Source organism: Neolamprologus multifasciatus, chromosome 7 (assembly GCF_963576455.1).
Source record: "Neolamprologus multifasciatus chromosome 7, fNeoMul1.2, whole genome shotgun sequence".
In the NCBI taxonomy this organism is placed as follows: domain Eukaryota; kingdom Metazoa; phylum Chordata; class Actinopteri; order Cichliformes; family Cichlidae; genus Neolamprologus; species Neolamprologus multifasciatus.
This window is the reverse complement of record NC_140445.1, coordinates 50,953,264-50,971,123: the sequence shown is the minus strand read 5'-3', so window position 1 is coordinate 50,971,123 and position 17,860 is coordinate 50,953,264. Positions and strand designations below refer to the sequence as shown.

Here is a 17,860-nt window from a genome sequence, read left to right as displayed (position 1 = left end):
TCCAGGCCTCTTCTGGACACATTAACAAAATCTGGGGTCATCACCTCATAAGACTGATTTTAAGTCTAGTTCTTGTGTACTTTGGCATATCTCATCCTTTTCTTGTTTCTATCCCTTAAGAATGGCGTTTTGCCTGCCACCCTTCCACTGAGACCATTTCTGATGCGGCTTTAATGAAAAGTAGATGAATCAGTTGAAGGACCACATGCATCTCTCAGGTGCTGTGTCAGGTCTTTGCTTGATTTTTTCCTATTTCTTAAGGACATAACTTTCAGATACTGTCCATCTGATGTTGAAGCGCCTTGGGGCGACTGTTGTTGTGATTTGGCGCTATATAAATAAAATTGAATTGAATTGAATGTTGCTAGTAGCTCTTTGAGAATCGCTTTGTTGGTGCAAAACTACTATTTTTATGCCTGCCAAACGGTGTTAAATTACATCTTTTTGCAACAGGCTGCTAGTAACACAGCGTGTAAAGATAAAATTTAGGTACAAGGACTGGACTGAAAATGAATGAAAAAGCAGACATGTCCAAAGAAGACACTTTTAAAGACCTTCTGAAAGCCTGAAGAGCTATGGCTCAAGAACAATTCTGGTAATGAAATGAGGGGTGACTGAAGATATCTGCAAAAGATTGTATAAACCTTTAAGATCCATCATGAGGACTTATATAATATAATTCACTAAACTGTACAGTCAATTTGCGGCATTTACACCCAAATCACTTTTACTTTAAAGTATAGCGTTAACGTTGGAAAAGAATAACTTCAGCAAACATACATACAACAACAATAAACACATGAAAATAAAAATTTATTACAATGACAGAATTTGAGCAGTAAAAATTTATTTCTTGTCAATCTAATTACAATCACTTCTATTTACATAGATATATATTTAGGGTATAATCATATGAAGCCATTTGATTGACTTAAGTGCAGAACCCATTATGGGACAGTTTGAACAGTGAATTCTCCACCAATACATCACTGAGACTTTAGATTGCAGACTCCAGTCTAAGAATATAAAGTAAACATTTCTTACCCAAGCAGGAAGTGAACATTGCTTTAACATTGCTCTGAACGTGCTCTATGGTAACTTATGAAGTGTGAAAAAAAGCATTCCCAAACCACAAGAAATACCCACATAATTTATTTAGGAATCTGCTGGATAGACGTGTGTTCACATGTTATGACAGCAGCCGTGTCCATAGTAACTAATGGATAATTCTCTTTTTCACCAAATTTGTGCTATGGCAATCCAAGCACGACATTAGACAATTGCATTAAAACCATAACCCAAAATTAAAGTCTAAAAATGGATTTCTGACATTGAAGCCTAAACTTTTTAAATGCATGTGGAAAAGATTCATGTGACTGTGCAAAAATAAAAATGGGTAAATCCCATCTCCACAAGAGAGCTCTAAAAACAATGTAAAAAGTAGTTACAGTAATTACAATAAAATCAATAAAAACAAAACGCACAAAACTGGGGACTCCAGATGCTGTTTACAGATTTCTGGGAGCACTGAGGTAAAACATTTTCAGCCGAGGCAAGCACAGCCAGCAGCTTCACACAACAGATATTAAAGCACAGCAGCCTCTTTAAAAGACGTGATCCATCTGTTAAAAAAAGAAAAAAGAAATATTAATATTATTTCAATATGTTAATATTATTAATATTGTCACTATATGCAATAATAAATAGCATATCTCTCTACAGTACTTTTGGGTAGTCTCTGGGCTGTCAGCTTTAAAAATGTAGTAAACTTTGTTTTTGTGGTAGAGTTTGAACTGCGACGTCTGTGAGGAATCAGCTTTTACAACAAATCCCAGCAGGGGCAGACTCTCCAAAGCTGCCACGTCCTGCATGAAGAAATGAAAAACAAACGTTGCATTAATTCTCTTTGTTCCAACTGCCACATTGTGCTTTTATTAATACAAGTAGAAGACTTTACCTCACTTGCTGCGTATTTGTACAGGACCTTGTCTTTAATGACGAACCATAACCTCTTCCCATGCTTTTTAGCCACCTTGGATGCCTGCAGGTACCCACTCATAGAGGAGTCGTCTGTGTTGGCCGTCACCTTTACAAAGTAAAAGCAATCTGATGAGTTTTCTGAACATTATATGAACCCAAGTTGGGACACTGTAAAATGTAAATATAAACAGAATGCAAATCTTCTAAATCCAAATTTTTATAACAAGAATTGAAAACATTAAATCTTTAGAAATTTTACTGTTTAATTAAAAATATTAACTCATTTTAAATTTGATGGCAGCAAAACTTCTCAAAAAGTTGGAACAGGGGGAAATAAAGGCTGGAAAGGACTTTCTACAACTAATTAACCTGGATACATAAAGTCTTCAAAAGATTCAGAGATTCTGGAGAAATATATCATGCAAAGAAGAAGCCATATGTGAACATGATCTAGAATCACTGCTATCTTCTCTGGACCAAAACTCATTTAAAATGGACTATGGTAGGGGTGTCCAACTCCAGGCCTCGAGTGCTGGTGTCCTGCAGGTTTTAGGTGCGTCTTTGATCCAACACAGCTGATTCAAATGGCTAAATGACCTCCTCAGCATGTCTTGAAGTTCTCCAGAGGCCTGGTAATGAACTAATCATTTGATTCAGGTGTGCTGACCCAGGGTGAGATCTAAAACCTGCAGGACACCAGCCCTTGTGGCCTTGAGTTGGGCACCCCTGCAATAAGGGGTCTTCTGGTCCTCTGGTGGTGTCCACGGAACAGTTTTCCGCTTTCCCTTATTCCGGAGGTAGGCAACTCCAGGCCTCGAGTGCTGGTGTCCTGCAGGTTTTATGAACTTGTTGAGGAGGTAATTTTAAATCAGCCGAGTTGGATCATGAACACATCTAAAACCTGCAGGACACCAGCCCTCAAGGTCTGGAGTTGGACACCCCTGCCTTATCAGCATTCAGTACAAAAGCCTGGATCTCTGATGGTACGGGGGTTGCACAAGAGCTTATGGAATTTGCAACTTGCATATCTGAAAAGCCATTATTAGTGCTGAGAGGTATTAAAAGCAATATATGGTCCCATGCAGATGACATCTGTTTCAGTGAAGACCTTGTATACTTCAGCAAGAAAATGCTAAACTGCATACATCAACAGTCCGGATCTTTAACCTACTGAAAACATTTCAAGCACCATAAAACAATAAATACGTTAAAGAAGACCCAGGACTGTTCAGCAGTTAGAATCCTATATCAGACAAAAATGGGACAACATTCCTCTCTTGAAAGTCCAGCAGTCCAAAATTTTAAACATCTGGGAATTTTTTTTTCTATTGTTCGATTGTGAATAATAAATAAACTACTTCAGTAATGAGGTTGCAATGGAAAGTGTATACAGATGAGGGCGACATATGAACTACCTCTTTGAGGGTTGCGGGTATCAACTTCTGCTTTTTGTGGAAAGTAAACGCAGTTCTTTTTCCAAGTTGATGGGTCTGTTCGCCTTTCTGCTCCAAAAGAACTTGGAAACACTGGTCACACACTCGAGTAAACTTGTTCTTTTTATATTCGAGAGGGAATTCATTGGAGGAGCAAGATTGGCACACAACCTGTGGAAGAATAAAGCACAAGTTTTACTTTTTTTTTGCCCTTCCATCTCTCCCTCATTCTGGACAGTAAGCATGTTGTACAACTGATGCCCCACCTTTCCGCACGCACGGCAATGATGTCTCCTCCACGTTTGAGTGAACTTGGAGGTGCAGACCATACACATGGAGGCCCGCTTGTCAGGGATCCATATAGGGGCTTTGGATCCCAAAGGAGCACCATCGCCAACATCAGTGCCATCCAGCTGAATATGAGTGGTACAAAAAAAATGAAGGCACACAGGAGTTTCAGTGGCTGCTCATACAATGTTAAATATTGCTTACATATTGCAACAGCTGGAGATGTACTTTTTTAAGTGATCTTACCACATCTTGAGGCTTGCCAGGGGTAAAGCTGCTCGTCTTCTTGGTGTGTTCACTGATCGCTGTGGAAATCGCTTCAAGCCATTCGTCCTGCTCCTTGGCCGAGCTACAGAAAGAGAAAACAGAGCGTATGTGAAAAAACAATATAGATTCAAGCAAAAAAAAAGAAGAAAAAAAAAAAGAACATACACTAATGAAATAAAATGTAATAACAACAACAAAACACCATCTTAAATTACAAAGGCCTCTTTCATTTCTGATCATTACCTCGCGGAGAGAATGAAAGAGCGCTCCACGCTCACGATGTTCAGCTCGTTCTGATAGGCCTCTTGACTCGGTTTGCTAACCTGTAATTATTTTCACTGTGAGCCGTGATGCCAGGATAAAAATGATCTCGCGATGTGAGAAAATGTGAAATTTGACAAACAGAATAAGAACGAGTTCTCACCTTCATTCCTCTGAGGGGCAGCGTGTTTTTGAACATGTACTGGCCTGACTGAACGGGTTTGGTGCACAGCAACATGTCGTTAAACTAAATGGAAAATGACATGAAATATTTTCATTCTGTCATGACCATCGAGTCTCAAATACACCAGTAATAAGATTAATGAGATCATAAAAATGTGGGAAAAATATCAAACAAATGTGGAAAGACATCTGAGCACCATGGAAGCTAAATCTATTAATCAATCCAAGTTCCTTATATCAGCTCAACAGAATGTATGACCACATGTTTTACCAAAAAGGGAACCATGAGTGGAGGACAATGACAGAAACACTGCTGTTCGATTGTGATTTGGTTATGAAAGCATAAAAGGAAATATCGACTATACCAGGAAGAACATTCTGGGCTGCATGACTTTCCTGGACAGCTTCATCAAGATCCCCTCTTTAAGGTATATCTGGAAAAAAAAAAAAAAAAAAAAAAAAAAAAAAGGGGGGGGGGGGGGGGGGGGGGGGGGGAAGAAATCACAAAAGTGTAAATTAGCAAAAATTAGCCTTTTCTTTATTCAGAACTTCTTCTTGCAACTTGTGAAGAAAAGTACTTTGCAGAGCTTGAAGTTCATTATTTTCTCCAATTGATGGCCTAGAGAAGGTCAATATTAGCAGCCCGCCTTAATAATCACGTGGCAGCATGGTGGCTCAGTGGTTAGCAAGAACATCCTGGACTCAGGCACACTCCTGTGTGCTGTTTTCATGGTGTTCCAGTGCTTGTGTGGGAGCTTCAGTTTCGCCCATCAATAAATAACATGCTACGTTAACGCTGCCTACCCAGGAAGCCCAGGAAACTCTTGCAAAACATATTGTTGATCTCAACTAAGGAAACATTGCGTCCCCACTTTCTCACCAAGTGGAACAACTCAGTTAAATATGCCCAAGCATAGTCAAATAAACCAGACTCTGGTGGTTACACCTGCTTGAGTACAGTATGTATCGCCTAACGGGAAACCAGTTTAGCTGCTTCAGTTTTTCCCAGGGTCCTTCATGCTGGAAAAGCGTGATGGCTCACTGGGACATTAGAATCAGAGAGATATCATCCGTGTTAGCACAACCTTTGCTTTTCCTACATTGACATTGCCTGTGTGTACGTACTAATTCCTACAAAAGCTTTATGACCTCACCCGGCCAGGCTGGACAATCTCATGGTTGCCAATCAGAAGGCACTGGACACGGATCAAACTCTGGAAGATATCCTGAGAAAAAAAATGAGTGGAATGTGTAAGTAACGTGTATTAGGGATTTACCATGTGATTGCTTATCATGAAATTTCTACTTTGCTCTCACCCCTTGTTTCATGAAGTCATTTGCATGACTGGCCACCTCTTTCACTATAGCAAGGGCAGCTGAATGGACACAAATTTGTAATTGTCACACACGACATGAAATATTTCCATTCCACTAACACCACCAAGAATATTTACGGATCTGCAGATTTAAAAAAATTAATAAAAAATAAAGGTTATGTCGTTACCTTCTGTGTCTTTGTAGTCGTCTGCATCTTCAGGCAGGTTTTTTAGATAATCTAAAACAAAATAAAAAAAACATTTAAGTTTTGCTATCAACAGTGTAACCACAACAAGTGATCAATAAGTACGCAAATGGGTGTTGCTAAGTCTCTATATCCAATTCCTGGAATGATTTAGAACTTAAATCCTGGATGAAAAGGTCTTCAGGTGTTTACGTAACGCAGCTATACAAGAGTGACGTGGGAAACATTCATCATATGTTGGCACTGACCGATTAACCAGACTCGTGAATCCACAAGCTCACTCTTGTTGAAGCTTATGTTATGTCACCAAATCTGATTTGGACTGCACTTCAAAAGCCTTATTATACAAGGAGTCAAGAAGGAGCACAAAAGATTTTCGTAATAAGCACCAGAGGGCAGCATGATGCCTGAGATGAGACATCAAAGGCTGCGCCAACGTGTACAGTTTACAAGTCCAAAACTACAACAGTGAGCTGAGTTTGTACTTAAGTTAAACTCACTTTTAAGTATTAAATAAGAAACATAAGGATCTATTTCAATGACTCTTTATTTACAGGTTTACCTGTGAGTAGCAGCTGATACTGAGGAATCCTCTGTACAGGTTTTAACAGGTAATGCTTCAGAGCCAAGCTGGCGCAGCGTGGACTAGCCTTAACAAAAAAAAGAGAACAAAACCAAATCAACATTTAATGTTTTTTGTTTTGTTTTTGAAAAAGGGAGCAAAGACATTTACACACAGAACAGGTTGAGCACCATTACCTCAAATTCCCGTACTACTGCGCCAAATGCTGGATTCTTCTTAGTCTGCTCATCCAGAAGAGCCACATTCCTGTCAAACTCACGAATGTATGTCGAGTACATCTTCAGATAGGGCCCCTGTTTCAGGAAAATGTCTGCTACCTGGGGATTCTCGTTCCTGTAAACAAAACCGAGCGAAAAGAAAAGCACTGGTCAGTTCCTTGATCCATCTAGGTGATTAGGTGGGGGGGGGGCATACTTTGGTCCATACTTTTGTTTTATAGTATCAATTTTTTCTCCTATAGAGTAAATGAATAATCAAAAACATGTGAAAATATATATTCTTACCCAGAGCTTGAATACTTCCTTGTGGATCATGAACAGAAAAAATTCACCAATGTTCTGAGTTTCCTCTTTACCCGACTAACCACACTTTCAACAGGCACTAACAGCACCACATAGGTATCGTGACTTGATTTAAGACCGTGGGCATTAGTATGGAGTTAAAACATAAAAACATCCCTCTACCTCTGAAGACTATCAGTTATTACTGCATGGTTTAGCTCCCAATCGGCAACAAGAGCACATGTAAAGCTCTCAGTAAAAAAAAAAAACAAAACTAAAAAACTTTGTTATACCATTTAGCTATTCTTTGTCTCAGTTCAGAGAGGAGGTTTTGGTTGAGTTCGTAGAGCTGTGGGAGGGAGTACAGTATCTGGTTTAGAAGACGGTCCTCAATCACAGGCTTCCCACTCTGGCGAGAGGCTTTAGACACTGCATCATGGAAGTCCTGTTGATAGACCGATAAAAAGTCAGATGGACACAGCTTAAGTGCATTCTTAAAAGACAATTAAATTCTGTTTTATTTGCATAGTGCTAAATCACAACAGCTGCCTAAAGGCACTTTATGTTGCAAAGTAAAGACCCTACAATAACACAGAGAAAACCCCCAAAATAAATGACCCCATATGAGGAAGCACTTGGTGGCAGTGGGAAGGAAAAACTCCCTTTTAACTGGAAAACTCTGGCAGAACCAGGCTCAGGGAGAGGCGGCCATCCCCTGTGACCGGTTAGGGGTTAAGGGGGCAAGACAGGACAAAAGACACACTGTCATTCTTATAAAATAAATCAGGACCAAAGAAATAATAAATAAAGAGCAGCAAACACTGAGGGTACCATTTATGGTTCACTTTCTGGTGGTTTATAGAGACACATGGCAAATAAAACTGCCAACAGACCATGTACCCAGCAGAGAGCTCCTGTGGTTAACGTGCGATTTCCTCCTGTTTTTAAAAAAAAAAAAATACAAAAACAGCTGACAGTGTAGGAGGCGGCTCACATGGTGGAGGATGTAGCAGGAAAAAAATTAAAAACATATACGTTTCACGAGATAAGAAAAAAAACTACGCTGCAGACAGTCAGCAGTAACAAACGTGTGACGTTAGCCTTGTTGGTTTTGAGCAAAAGGCCAGTTTGGTTATCTTGTTTCCATTATAACACATGGGTTAGACAAACAAAACAGCTAAATTAAAGTAGCTTTTATTGTCTGCATTTAGATCCCGAGAACGAGAGCGTCTAAGAATATGCATTACCAGATAAATCAGATAGAATACACATGCTGTGGTGAGTGCTGATGTCTGTTTGAGTATCGGACAGAGCTGGGTAAAACAGAAAGCCATTTCAACATTGCTTTGAACTTCATCTGATCTGTTCTTCACAACTGTGCAATCCACAGAGACTCGAGCGCTTCCCGTGTATGCTATACAGTCATAGACGGGAGTCGTCGCTTATCACTCAAGGCTACTACGTCTTACGTACCAGCCCTGATCAAATTTCCTCACACTTGACACTACAATTCCTGAATTTATCACATCTCCTCTTCCTGAGCAGATATGATGAACTTTCAAGAAAAAGCAACTCAACAAACAAACAGAAACAGATGTGGAGATTCTCGTAGCGATAGGGAGTGCTTTACTTCGCCGATCTAAGAGTGGGTTGGCAAAGAGTTGGTTAGACTGGTTGGACGACACATAAAAAATATTGTTCTTCCCTTCTTGTCGCATAGCAAACATTGCAGGGGAAGTACAGCATAGGAATCAGATAATTTTTTTGCCAGCGTGAACCGTTTGAGGTTAAAACAACGCGACTGTATCATTCAGAGCAAGTGTAGTGTTACAATAAGAACCTTTTATTGCCAGAAGGACGGAGAAAAGTCTATTCTGCCCTTCTATGAGGATCAAATCAAACACATATGGAGAATGTGGGCTCCGACACTAGACCAGCGCTGGCTCAAATATATACCCACAGCTCTTTTCATGGCAAACACAGTGGTTGCTTTTGTTTAAAAGGTGACATGTGGAAGTACTCACAACATGAAGCAGCTTCAGGACGTCAACAAACCTGGACAAACAAAATACAGTTATAATGGTTACACAATCGCTGCCTCCATAGAACAATACATCCTCATGTTTTGTGAGGTTTTGACATATCTGTGTGTCTACCCATTACAATGAAGGTGAATGGAAATTGTTTTTTCCCAGTCTGGCGCTTACACACAGATCCTGCAAGATTCTACCATCTGTTGGGTGCAAGTGGAGCAGTGTGTCAAACATATGGCCCAGGGGCCAGAATCAGCCTGACAAAGATTCCAATCAGGCCCGGTGGACGGCTTTGCAAAATGTGAAGGAGTTCATAGATTTTGATCATTTAACTGTACTTTCACGTTTTACGGCTTTCCCTATGAAGAAAGACCTCCCCCACTGCCATTCATACTACACCAAAGTAGTTTTTTTATGTATGTAGCACATTTAATGACAATAGCAACGCTGACCAAAGTGCTGTACAGAAAAACAAAATAACTAGTACCAAGTAACTTTTATTATTAGCACCAAGCACCAATTACCTCTCATACTGTATTAAAAGCCAGTGAATACAAATGTATTTTTAGATGAGATTTAAATTGATTGACAGTAGGAGCCTGTCTGATGTGTTGGGGTAGATTATTCCACAGTTTAGGTGCTACGACCCCAAATGCTCGATCGCCTCTGTGAACCAGCCTAGACCTTGGTATGGATAAAAGCAAAAGATCATTTGTTCTAAGACATCTAGAGGGCGCATAAGGCTGCAAGAGGTCAGACAAATACCCAGGAGCCTGTCCATTCAGGGCTTTATAATCAACAATAACATTTTAAAATCAGTTCTGAAGTGAAAAGAGAGCCAGTGGAAAGAGGCAAGCACCGGGAAATACGTTCACATCTTTTAGTTCGCATCAGAAGGCGAGCTGCAGCATTTGGGACCAACTGCAGTCTTGCAAGGCAGGTCCGACTAATTCCAACATATAATATACAGTGGGGCAAAAAAGTCATGTTGGAAGACCCAGCCTCGTTTCATCTTCAAAGTTCTCACTGATGGAAGGAGGTTTTGGCTCAAAATCTCACGATACTTGGCCCCATTCATTCTGTCCTTAACACGGATCAGTCGTCCTGTCCCCTTGGCAGAAAAACAGCCCCATAGCATGATGTTTCCACCCCCATGCTTCACAGTAGGTATGGTGTTCTTGGGATGCAACTCAGTATTCTTCTTCCTCCAAACACGACGAGTTGAGTTTATACCAAAAAGTTCTACTTTGGTTTCATCTGACCACATGACATTCTCCCAATCCTCTGCTGTATCATCCATGTGCTCTCTGGCAAACTTCAGACGGGCCTGGACATGCACTGGCTTCAGCAGCGGAACACGTCTGGCACTGCGGGATTTGATTCCCTGCCGTTGTAGTGTGTTACTGATGGTGACCTTTGTTACTTTGGTCCCAGCTCTCTGCAGGTCATTCACCAGGTCCCCCCGTGTGGTTCTGGGATCTTTGCTCACCGTTCTCATGATCATTTTGACCCCACGGGATGAGATCTTGCGTGGAGCCCCAGATCGAGGGAGATTATCAGTGGTCTTGTATGTCTTCCATTTTCTGATGATTGCTCCCACAGTTGATTTTTTCACACCAAGCTGCTTGCCTATTGTAGATTCACTCTTCCCAGTCTGGTGCAGGTCTACAATTCTTTTCCTGGTGTCCTTCGAAAGCTCTTTGGTCTTGGCCATGGCGGAGTTTGGAGTCTGACTGGTTGAGGCTGTGGACAGGTGTCTTTTATACAGATGATGAGGTCAAACAGGTGCCATTCATACAGGTAACGAGTGGGGGACAGAAAAGCTTCTTACAGAAGACGTTACAGGTCTGTGAGAGCCAGGGATTTTCCTTGTTTGAGGTGACCAAATACTTATTTTCCACCCTGATTTACGAATAAATTCTTTACAAATCCTACCATGTGAATTCATGGATTTTTTTTTTCACATTCTGTCTCTCGCAGTTGAAGTGTACCTCTGGTGCAAATTACTGACCTCTGTCATCATTTTAAGTGGGGGAACTTGCACAATCGGTGGCTGACTAAATACTTTTTTGCCCCACTGTAGTTAAACAATACAAGACACACACCAGATGGTCTGGATGATGAGCTACTAGAACTTTTTCTTTGAAAAACTGAGATGTACTGTTGAAATTGCACTTCTTAACAATTAAATGTTTAGTTAAATGGCTTTTTCTCCAGTCTTTTTCCCCCAGTGTGTAAGTTAATCTTGCAAACACCAAGAGAAACTTTTAATCTACAAAAACCCACAAAAACCTGAGAGACAGACATCCCAAAATCTGGGCAAAATTATCCTAGACTATGTGCACACGTGGAGTTCAAGAAATGTAAACGAGGGAAAAAAAGGACACTCACACACTCTCAGAGGTCATAATTTCTTGTGCAATGTTGAATATCTTGTTTTTCTTCTTTTCACTCGCCGTCTGATGAAGACAATCAATAAAAACAGTACAGTTTGAATAAAACAGTACAGTAAATGTAGCACACGTACAAGATGCAATAATAACATATTAATCTATTAGAAACAGCATAAGGATGATGCTATAAATGTTTGGGTTTTTTTCTTGTTAAAGGAAGGCGTGTTCTCCCCTGCAGGACTAAGTTGCCTGCATCCTTGAAATTCCTGCAATGAGCAAATCCTGTCAGGATCTAACAGCATCTGCTCCTCACCGTTTTCTCCTCTGGCTGCTCAGGGTCACCTTTACTTGAGTCAGAGCTGCTGTCATTCTCGCCTTCGTCTTCTGAAGTGGTCTGGATAAAGTCATCATCAAACGGCACCTCAAGAACAACGTCTTTTTCAAAGGAGCTTCTGTAAAAAAAAAAAAAAAAAGGTCAGAAACACGTGTTAGTCAAAGAGCAAAACAGGGACCGACAAACACAAACAGGGCAGGTAGTCTTGACACAGAACGACCTGAAGGCATTTATTCTGCATTTGAAAGGCACTGACACACCTTTAAAATACACATGGCACACGAGCGAGAGGAAGGGAATTTCAGAAGAATGAGGAAGATTTCTGATATAAAAAAAAACCTCAGCATTTAATCCCAAGAATTTCTTATACGGAGCATTTATTATTTAAAGTCATAGAAATGCACACAGGAAAGGAAGGACTTGACACCTTTAAATGTTAAATCTAATTATCAATACAATCACAAGCCTACTCCTGCTGCATCTTTTTACATCTGCTCACAGAACTCAGAAATAAGGCATCGTCATCGTCAGCAGTTTTAACCGGACTTCACATGAACAGCTAACAGGAAATTGTGCCAAAGATGCGCCGCATGTCTAAAATGCCACAATTCCCCGAGGATTCTCAGAAGGCACCTCCCTGAACAAAACTTACAAAGAAAGAAACCAGACAAAGCTAAGGGTCTGTGCCCCCTTTACAACAGCTGTAGTACTTCGCAGTGAGCGGTATCTGCTATGAGCCAACGTGTTTCTAACATGTGAGTGTTGGAACCAAAGCGCTGCGACATGCTAAGCTGTTGGAGGCAGCGTGTACAGTTACACAAACTGTAATCCTGTTATCCAGCTGACTTCTGCAAAACTGCTCATTCAAAACCAGACATGTGAAATTCTTTGCCTACTAACAGGATTACTACAAAGATTACTTCAGGGAATATACACACAGGAAAAAATAATAATAAATTAAAAACTGGAGCCAATGAAGACGCAAACTCAGAAACATTTAAAAAAAAAACAGAAAAGAAAAAAAAAGGGTCAGTTCAACAAAGGTGCAAAAACGTATCTATTTAGCACTGATCTGCTTCTTATGATGAATGTATGTAGATCTGCAGAAACGGCGCAATATCTAACAGTGCAAACACAAATCTGTACATAAACGGATTTAATGCACAAATCTGTGACATTTTCTCAGCTGAATTTGTTCATAATCTGCAAACAAAGTTAGAACATGTTCAGGAACAAATAATAAAGGCCTGGAGGTCTTAGAAAGCACATCTTAAAACTTGACTACAACCACCACTAATAATGTTGATGATCAAAAATATTTCACCCATCCGTTTTCCACTGATTCAATTTAGGATTGAAGGTGGAGGGGAGACGGCAACTGTTTGGACAAGTCGCTAAAATATTGCAAGAAAGCCATTTACAGTCACATTCACATCTATGGCCAGTTTAGAATCACCAAATAGCCTAAGATCACGTCTTTGGACTCTGGCAGGAAGGTGGAGTACCTGGAGAGAAAATGCAAACTCCACACAGAAAGAGCGGCCAGCCCGTGGATCAAACCCAGGAGCTTCTTGTTATGAGATGACAGTGCTGTGCCACGGTAACACTTTCATTAGCCATTATTTACAGTTTTCCAAAATGACAGAAACAAAATAAAACACTAGTGGAATTAAATTAATGACAGAGGACAAAAATTACATTAAATGTTAAGAAAATGGGAGCAAGAGTAGACAGTGACTCAACATATAGTAGTTTAACAAACCAATACAAAGACCAAACAAAACTCGTCCTTCACACATGACACATTTGGAACAAATGTTCCAGTTACTATGATTATTTAAGTATATCTTATCCTGGTCAGGTACTTCTTATCAATGAATGATAAGATGATGGTTGGCAATATCGTGCGTATGCTGGAGGATGTTTTTCGTTTGGTTTTTCCAGTAAGTGTAGTGCCTTTTTTTAAAATTTTATCTTGGGCTGATAGATCGCACGCTCCTTCCTTCATTTTGTTCTGGTCTGTTCATGCAAAGTCTTTTCTATTTTTATTGTTTGACTGATTTTTAAACCATAGTTACTATCTCCAGGAAAATACTAATCATCAGCTCTATTATCTGAAGACCCAGAAACAGTTTTGAAAGGTGTTGCTGTTTTTGTGGCTTCCTCCTCTGACACTACTGTTTCCATTTCTTCACCCCTTATTTATTTAGTACTAACTTAATGCATCACCATCATCACTTTCTTCATTACATCTTACTGCTGATCATGGCATGCAGATTGCAGATTATTCTAAGTCACTACAGAACAAAACTGGCCAGTGGACACACTTCATGAATCTGACGGGAATTTTGTGAGAAGCATAAGCACGTCGCCACCCACACATTTGTGAACAAAGCCCAGAAACTCCTTTTGTTCCCCTAATGCACACATCACTAATGGTTTTATAAACATATATACTTTTTAGAATTAGGTAGTTATAGTTGGGTTTTTGGTTTGAAAACAAGCAAATCTAACTACTCAGTAAAAGGACTAGATGTTGTAGTCCCTGATAATGGACTGATAATGGATAATCATTGTAAAATGAAAAATAAAGTCTTATATTGAGTTCTGATGAAAGGTTTCCTCTTTAAGCAGCAGATTTTTAATTCTATCACCTACACTCTATTGAACTGAGCCTTTAAGAAGAGAAACAAGTGTAGTTTTAGCATCTTCCTAACACCAGATAACCACAGAGCTGCAAACACAAAGACACTAAGCGCTTCTTAAACCACAGAAATGAGGATTGCATTGATCTAGTATGTATTCTTCCCTTCTAGGCTAAAGATTGTCTCTGCCTGTAATAATAACAACATGTTTATACTTTAGATTTGTGTAGTTTAAGTCAGTGTGTCAAGGCTATGCAAGCACACCATACCTGTCAAACTACCCTGACAGGAATTAGAAAAACAAACAATGTGAAGGCCCTCTGCGCTCTTCCTTTTCGCCCTCTGTCATCAGAAACATATTTTGCAGATGAGTGGTTGTTTAAAAGAAATTTCAGGACACAATGAAGAACATGCTGTTAAAAATAAATCAGGTTTAGAGGTAGTCGAGTACATCAGGTCTACCTGTCACAGAGTGCTGGTGTCTGTTGGTGGTCCTTCTCCAGGGACATATATGGATCCTGCTCCTCATAAATGCCCTCATTATCATACACCGAGCTCTCCGAGGAGTCAGGGTGTAAGTATAAGCCCTGTGGGTCAGTGTAAACTGAGATCTGCCATGGTTTCGGCTGTGAGTAGGGGTCCTGAGGATATGGCCCTGAATTTTCCACATTGGCGTAGTCTAATATCTCCTCATACACAGGGCTGTCGTCAAATGGGAAAACTTCTTCATTTTCTCCGTCCACATTTTGCTCGAACTCGGTAAATGGAGCGGAGAATTTACGTTCGGGATAGTTCTGCCATAGGTCTTCGTCGTTGTCAACACTTAGTTCATTATCATGGGAAGTGTAGTCTGGGAACTGGTCTTCTTTTTCAGTCTGCCTGGGTAACCTACTCTTTGATAATTTCATGGGCTGTTTCCGGAAAGAAATTGTCTTCTGTACTTTTTTAGAGCGAATGATGTCAGCGCCGGAGAAGGACTTGGCTTTGCTCACACTGGAGCGAGAATGCCTATTAACTTCAGCTGCTGGATGGTTACTGCTTGATTTGTCAGTGGAAGGCAGAGGCAGCTCCTTCTTTTTCCCGTGTCCTTCAAACTCCCTTGGTGCTCTCTCCTCAGAGGATCCCTTATTCTGATTCAGCAGCTTCTTTCTCTGGGGCTTCTTTGGAGGTACTTTACCCATCCCAGTTTTCTCCGCTGTGGCAACAGGCTGGCTGAGGGCTGGCTGGCTATGCAAAATGCCACAAGCTTCCTCCTCATCACCCTTTGCTTTCCTCTGAATCTTTTTATTATCCTTTTTAGCGGAGAAATCCATCTCATAAGTGCCACGGTCCCAATCGAGATGTTCCCCTTTCACGTCCTTTGGAATTGCCTGAGGAGCCGAGCTCAGTACTTTTTCGAGCTCAGACAGAAAAGGTTTTTTCTTGGGGGGAGCAGCTGGAGGGGGACAAGTTTTCACTGACGGAAAAGCTGGCAGTTTCTTTTCACTTTCAGGTGCACTGACAGACAGTGATGATGTGCCCTTCCTGTCTGGTGACACCGCCACATTTTTGGTGTTTATTTCTCTGCCATCTTGGCTTACAGACTCTTCCTTCCCCTTCTCCACCTTTTCCTTATGGTCCTGAACAGCTTGCCTGGGTTTCTGTGGTACAGAGATAGGACTGGGCTTCCTAGGGGGAGCTGGGATTAGTTTGGGTCGTGGCACACTGAGAGCATCTTCCTCTGGTACTTGTCCAGGTACACCGTCAAGAATTCCATCATTTGCCTCATCACCCTGCGTTCTGTGAGGAGAAGTCGGCCGAAAAGCCACCTTAGGACGGGAAATATTAGTATTTACAGTGACATTTTGGTAAATAGCATGTTCGTCTTGAACAGACTGATAGTGAGTATGGGTGGGAGAGGCATTCGTTGTTCTGAAGTATTCATTGTTTATTTTCTCTCTGCTATGATTGCGGGTGCATTGAGAATTGACGCACGTGCAGTTGTCACTGCTGCACAGACAAATAGGAACAACGTAATCCCAGTCAGGCCTTTTGCTCTTGTGCTGCAGTCCATTTTGGGAAGCAAGACGACCTACAGTCTGGGGGGTATCCGACGCAGATGTCTGACGCGGGCTCGTCCAGACAGGTTGCCTCTCTTCCACGGGAGCATTGAATTTAGAGGGGCAGGGTTTGGGGGCTAGTGCCGGTTTCACCTTCATCTGCGTGCCAGGAGATGGTTGCGAGAGGCCACCTTTTCTGGGGATAAAAGGAGATTGCCGTGGACTTTCGTAGTAAGGCAGCTTTGGTTTAGGGGCCACAGGTGGCTTATGCATGCCTGGGAATAGAGAAATGAAATATATGAAGTTGGGACTTGAGGTAAAGTTATTTCCTCTGACTCTCAGGGAAAACCACATCTAAATGACTGTAATGTAAACCCCACGAAAGTTACAACACTTACTGTGTTTTCTTTCACTGCTGATCCTAACCTCGGTATACATCATAAACAACCTCTCCAAGGGTTCAAATATCACATGATTTATGTTTGCCCCTCTATGTAGCAGCACATTACTCCAACTAATAGCTCGCGTCAACACGCAAAAGTGGGGGATTAGCAGGTGGGAGATGAAGAGTGGGAGAAGCAGTAAAATGCAACCCTGTTGACAAGCAGGTTTTCAAGGCGTTGTTTTCAAATATTTCCTTGTTCAACAAGACAAAGTTTGAACTGCTGACTGCGAACAAAATCAATACAAAACTCGCGATAATCAAATGTAACTTCATTTAGAGCTATGCTGTTTAAATGAATACCAAGCAGGCTAAACCTAAACAGGTGAGATTTATACTGTGTAGGAATAGAAAACATGCTGAACTACAGTATAGAAGCACATCTTCTCTGAGCATTTACTATTTCCCGATTAGCCATTATAAGCTCACCGTGTTCACGTATAAACCAGAAAAGTCATCGAACGGGGAACTTACCTGAGTTCATCATCGCTCCACTCACTTCGCTTCTGTTTTTCTTTCTTTATTGTTTTCCGGTCCTTATATTAAAAATAAATAAATAAATCAGTGGAGACAAAAGTCCTTCATATCCGGATAAAGTTTCGATTCATAATGTGTCAAATAATTGACACTTTCTTTGATTTTAACCCGAGCGGCACACGTGATTCCGCCGCAAACAAGTTCTTCTCTCAGCGCACCGGCTGTTGATGTGCTGCGATATGTAGCCAGCCAATAGCCGCGAGCTTCCTTTTTGTTTCCGAGGACGATCCACTAGAGGCCCCCCAGGAGCCACAGACGGCCAGAGTCAATCTTTGCATCCAAATCTTCCACAAATTGGCATTATTATGACACTGTAAAATCTCTTCTCCACACGGAAACAATAAACACTGACTTGTAGTAAGATTTAATGCTGGCTCATGACTGCTCAGAAATGTTGCGAGGTGCCATGCACGCATATTT

General features: G+C 40.9%; 1 protein-coding gene across 2 annotated transcripts; it reads right to left on the bottom strand.

Annotated features, from left to right (window-relative positions):
* Nucleotides 1-799: 799 nt before the first annotated feature.
* Nucleotides 800-17,598, bottom strand: LOC146515286 (FYVE, RhoGEF and PH domain-containing protein 6-like). Of its 2 annotated transcripts, none has more exons than XM_085165218.1 (20): nt 17,378-17,598; nt 14,885-16,736; nt 11,757-11,892; nt 11,442-11,509; nt 9,042-9,072; nt 7,311-7,462; nt 6,694-6,850; nt 6,497-6,584; nt 5,917-5,967; nt 5,730-5,788; nt 5,567-5,638; nt 4,778-4,846; nt 4,393-4,476; nt 4,212-4,291; nt 3,948-4,050; nt 3,680-3,826; nt 3,396-3,584; nt 1,958-2,086; nt 1,726-1,865; nt 800-1,622 (listed from the first exon to the last, which is right to left on the bottom strand). In XM_085165218.1, exons 1-20 carry the CDS (start codon nt 17,388-17,390, stop codon nt 1,586-1,588), a joined length of 3,657 nt encoding a protein of 1,218 aa, XP_085021344.1. In that variant the 5' UTR covers nt 17,391-17,598; the 3' UTR covers nt 800-1,585. The 2 variants fall into 2 exon arrangements, with proteins under 2 accessions (XP_085021344.1, XP_085021343.1); XM_085165217.1 differs by having other exon boundaries at nt 801-1,622; nt 11,757-11,895; nt 17,378-17,597.
* Between the last annotated feature and the right edge of the window lie 262 nt (nt 17,599-17,860).

What these genes read in the sequence shown, in the direction of transcription:
- LOC146515286 (XM_085165217.1), bottom strand. An exon ending in CAGTAGTACGGGAATTTGAG is followed by an intron (nt 6,585 to 6,693) that starts GTAATGGTGCTC and finishes TTTTTTGTTAAG; the next exon opens with GCTAGTCCACGCTGCGCCAG. An exon ending in TACCCGCAACCCTCAAAGAG is followed by an intron (nt 2,087 to 3,395) that starts GTAGTTCATATG and finishes TACTTTGTAAAG; the next exon opens with GTGACGGCCAACACAGACGA.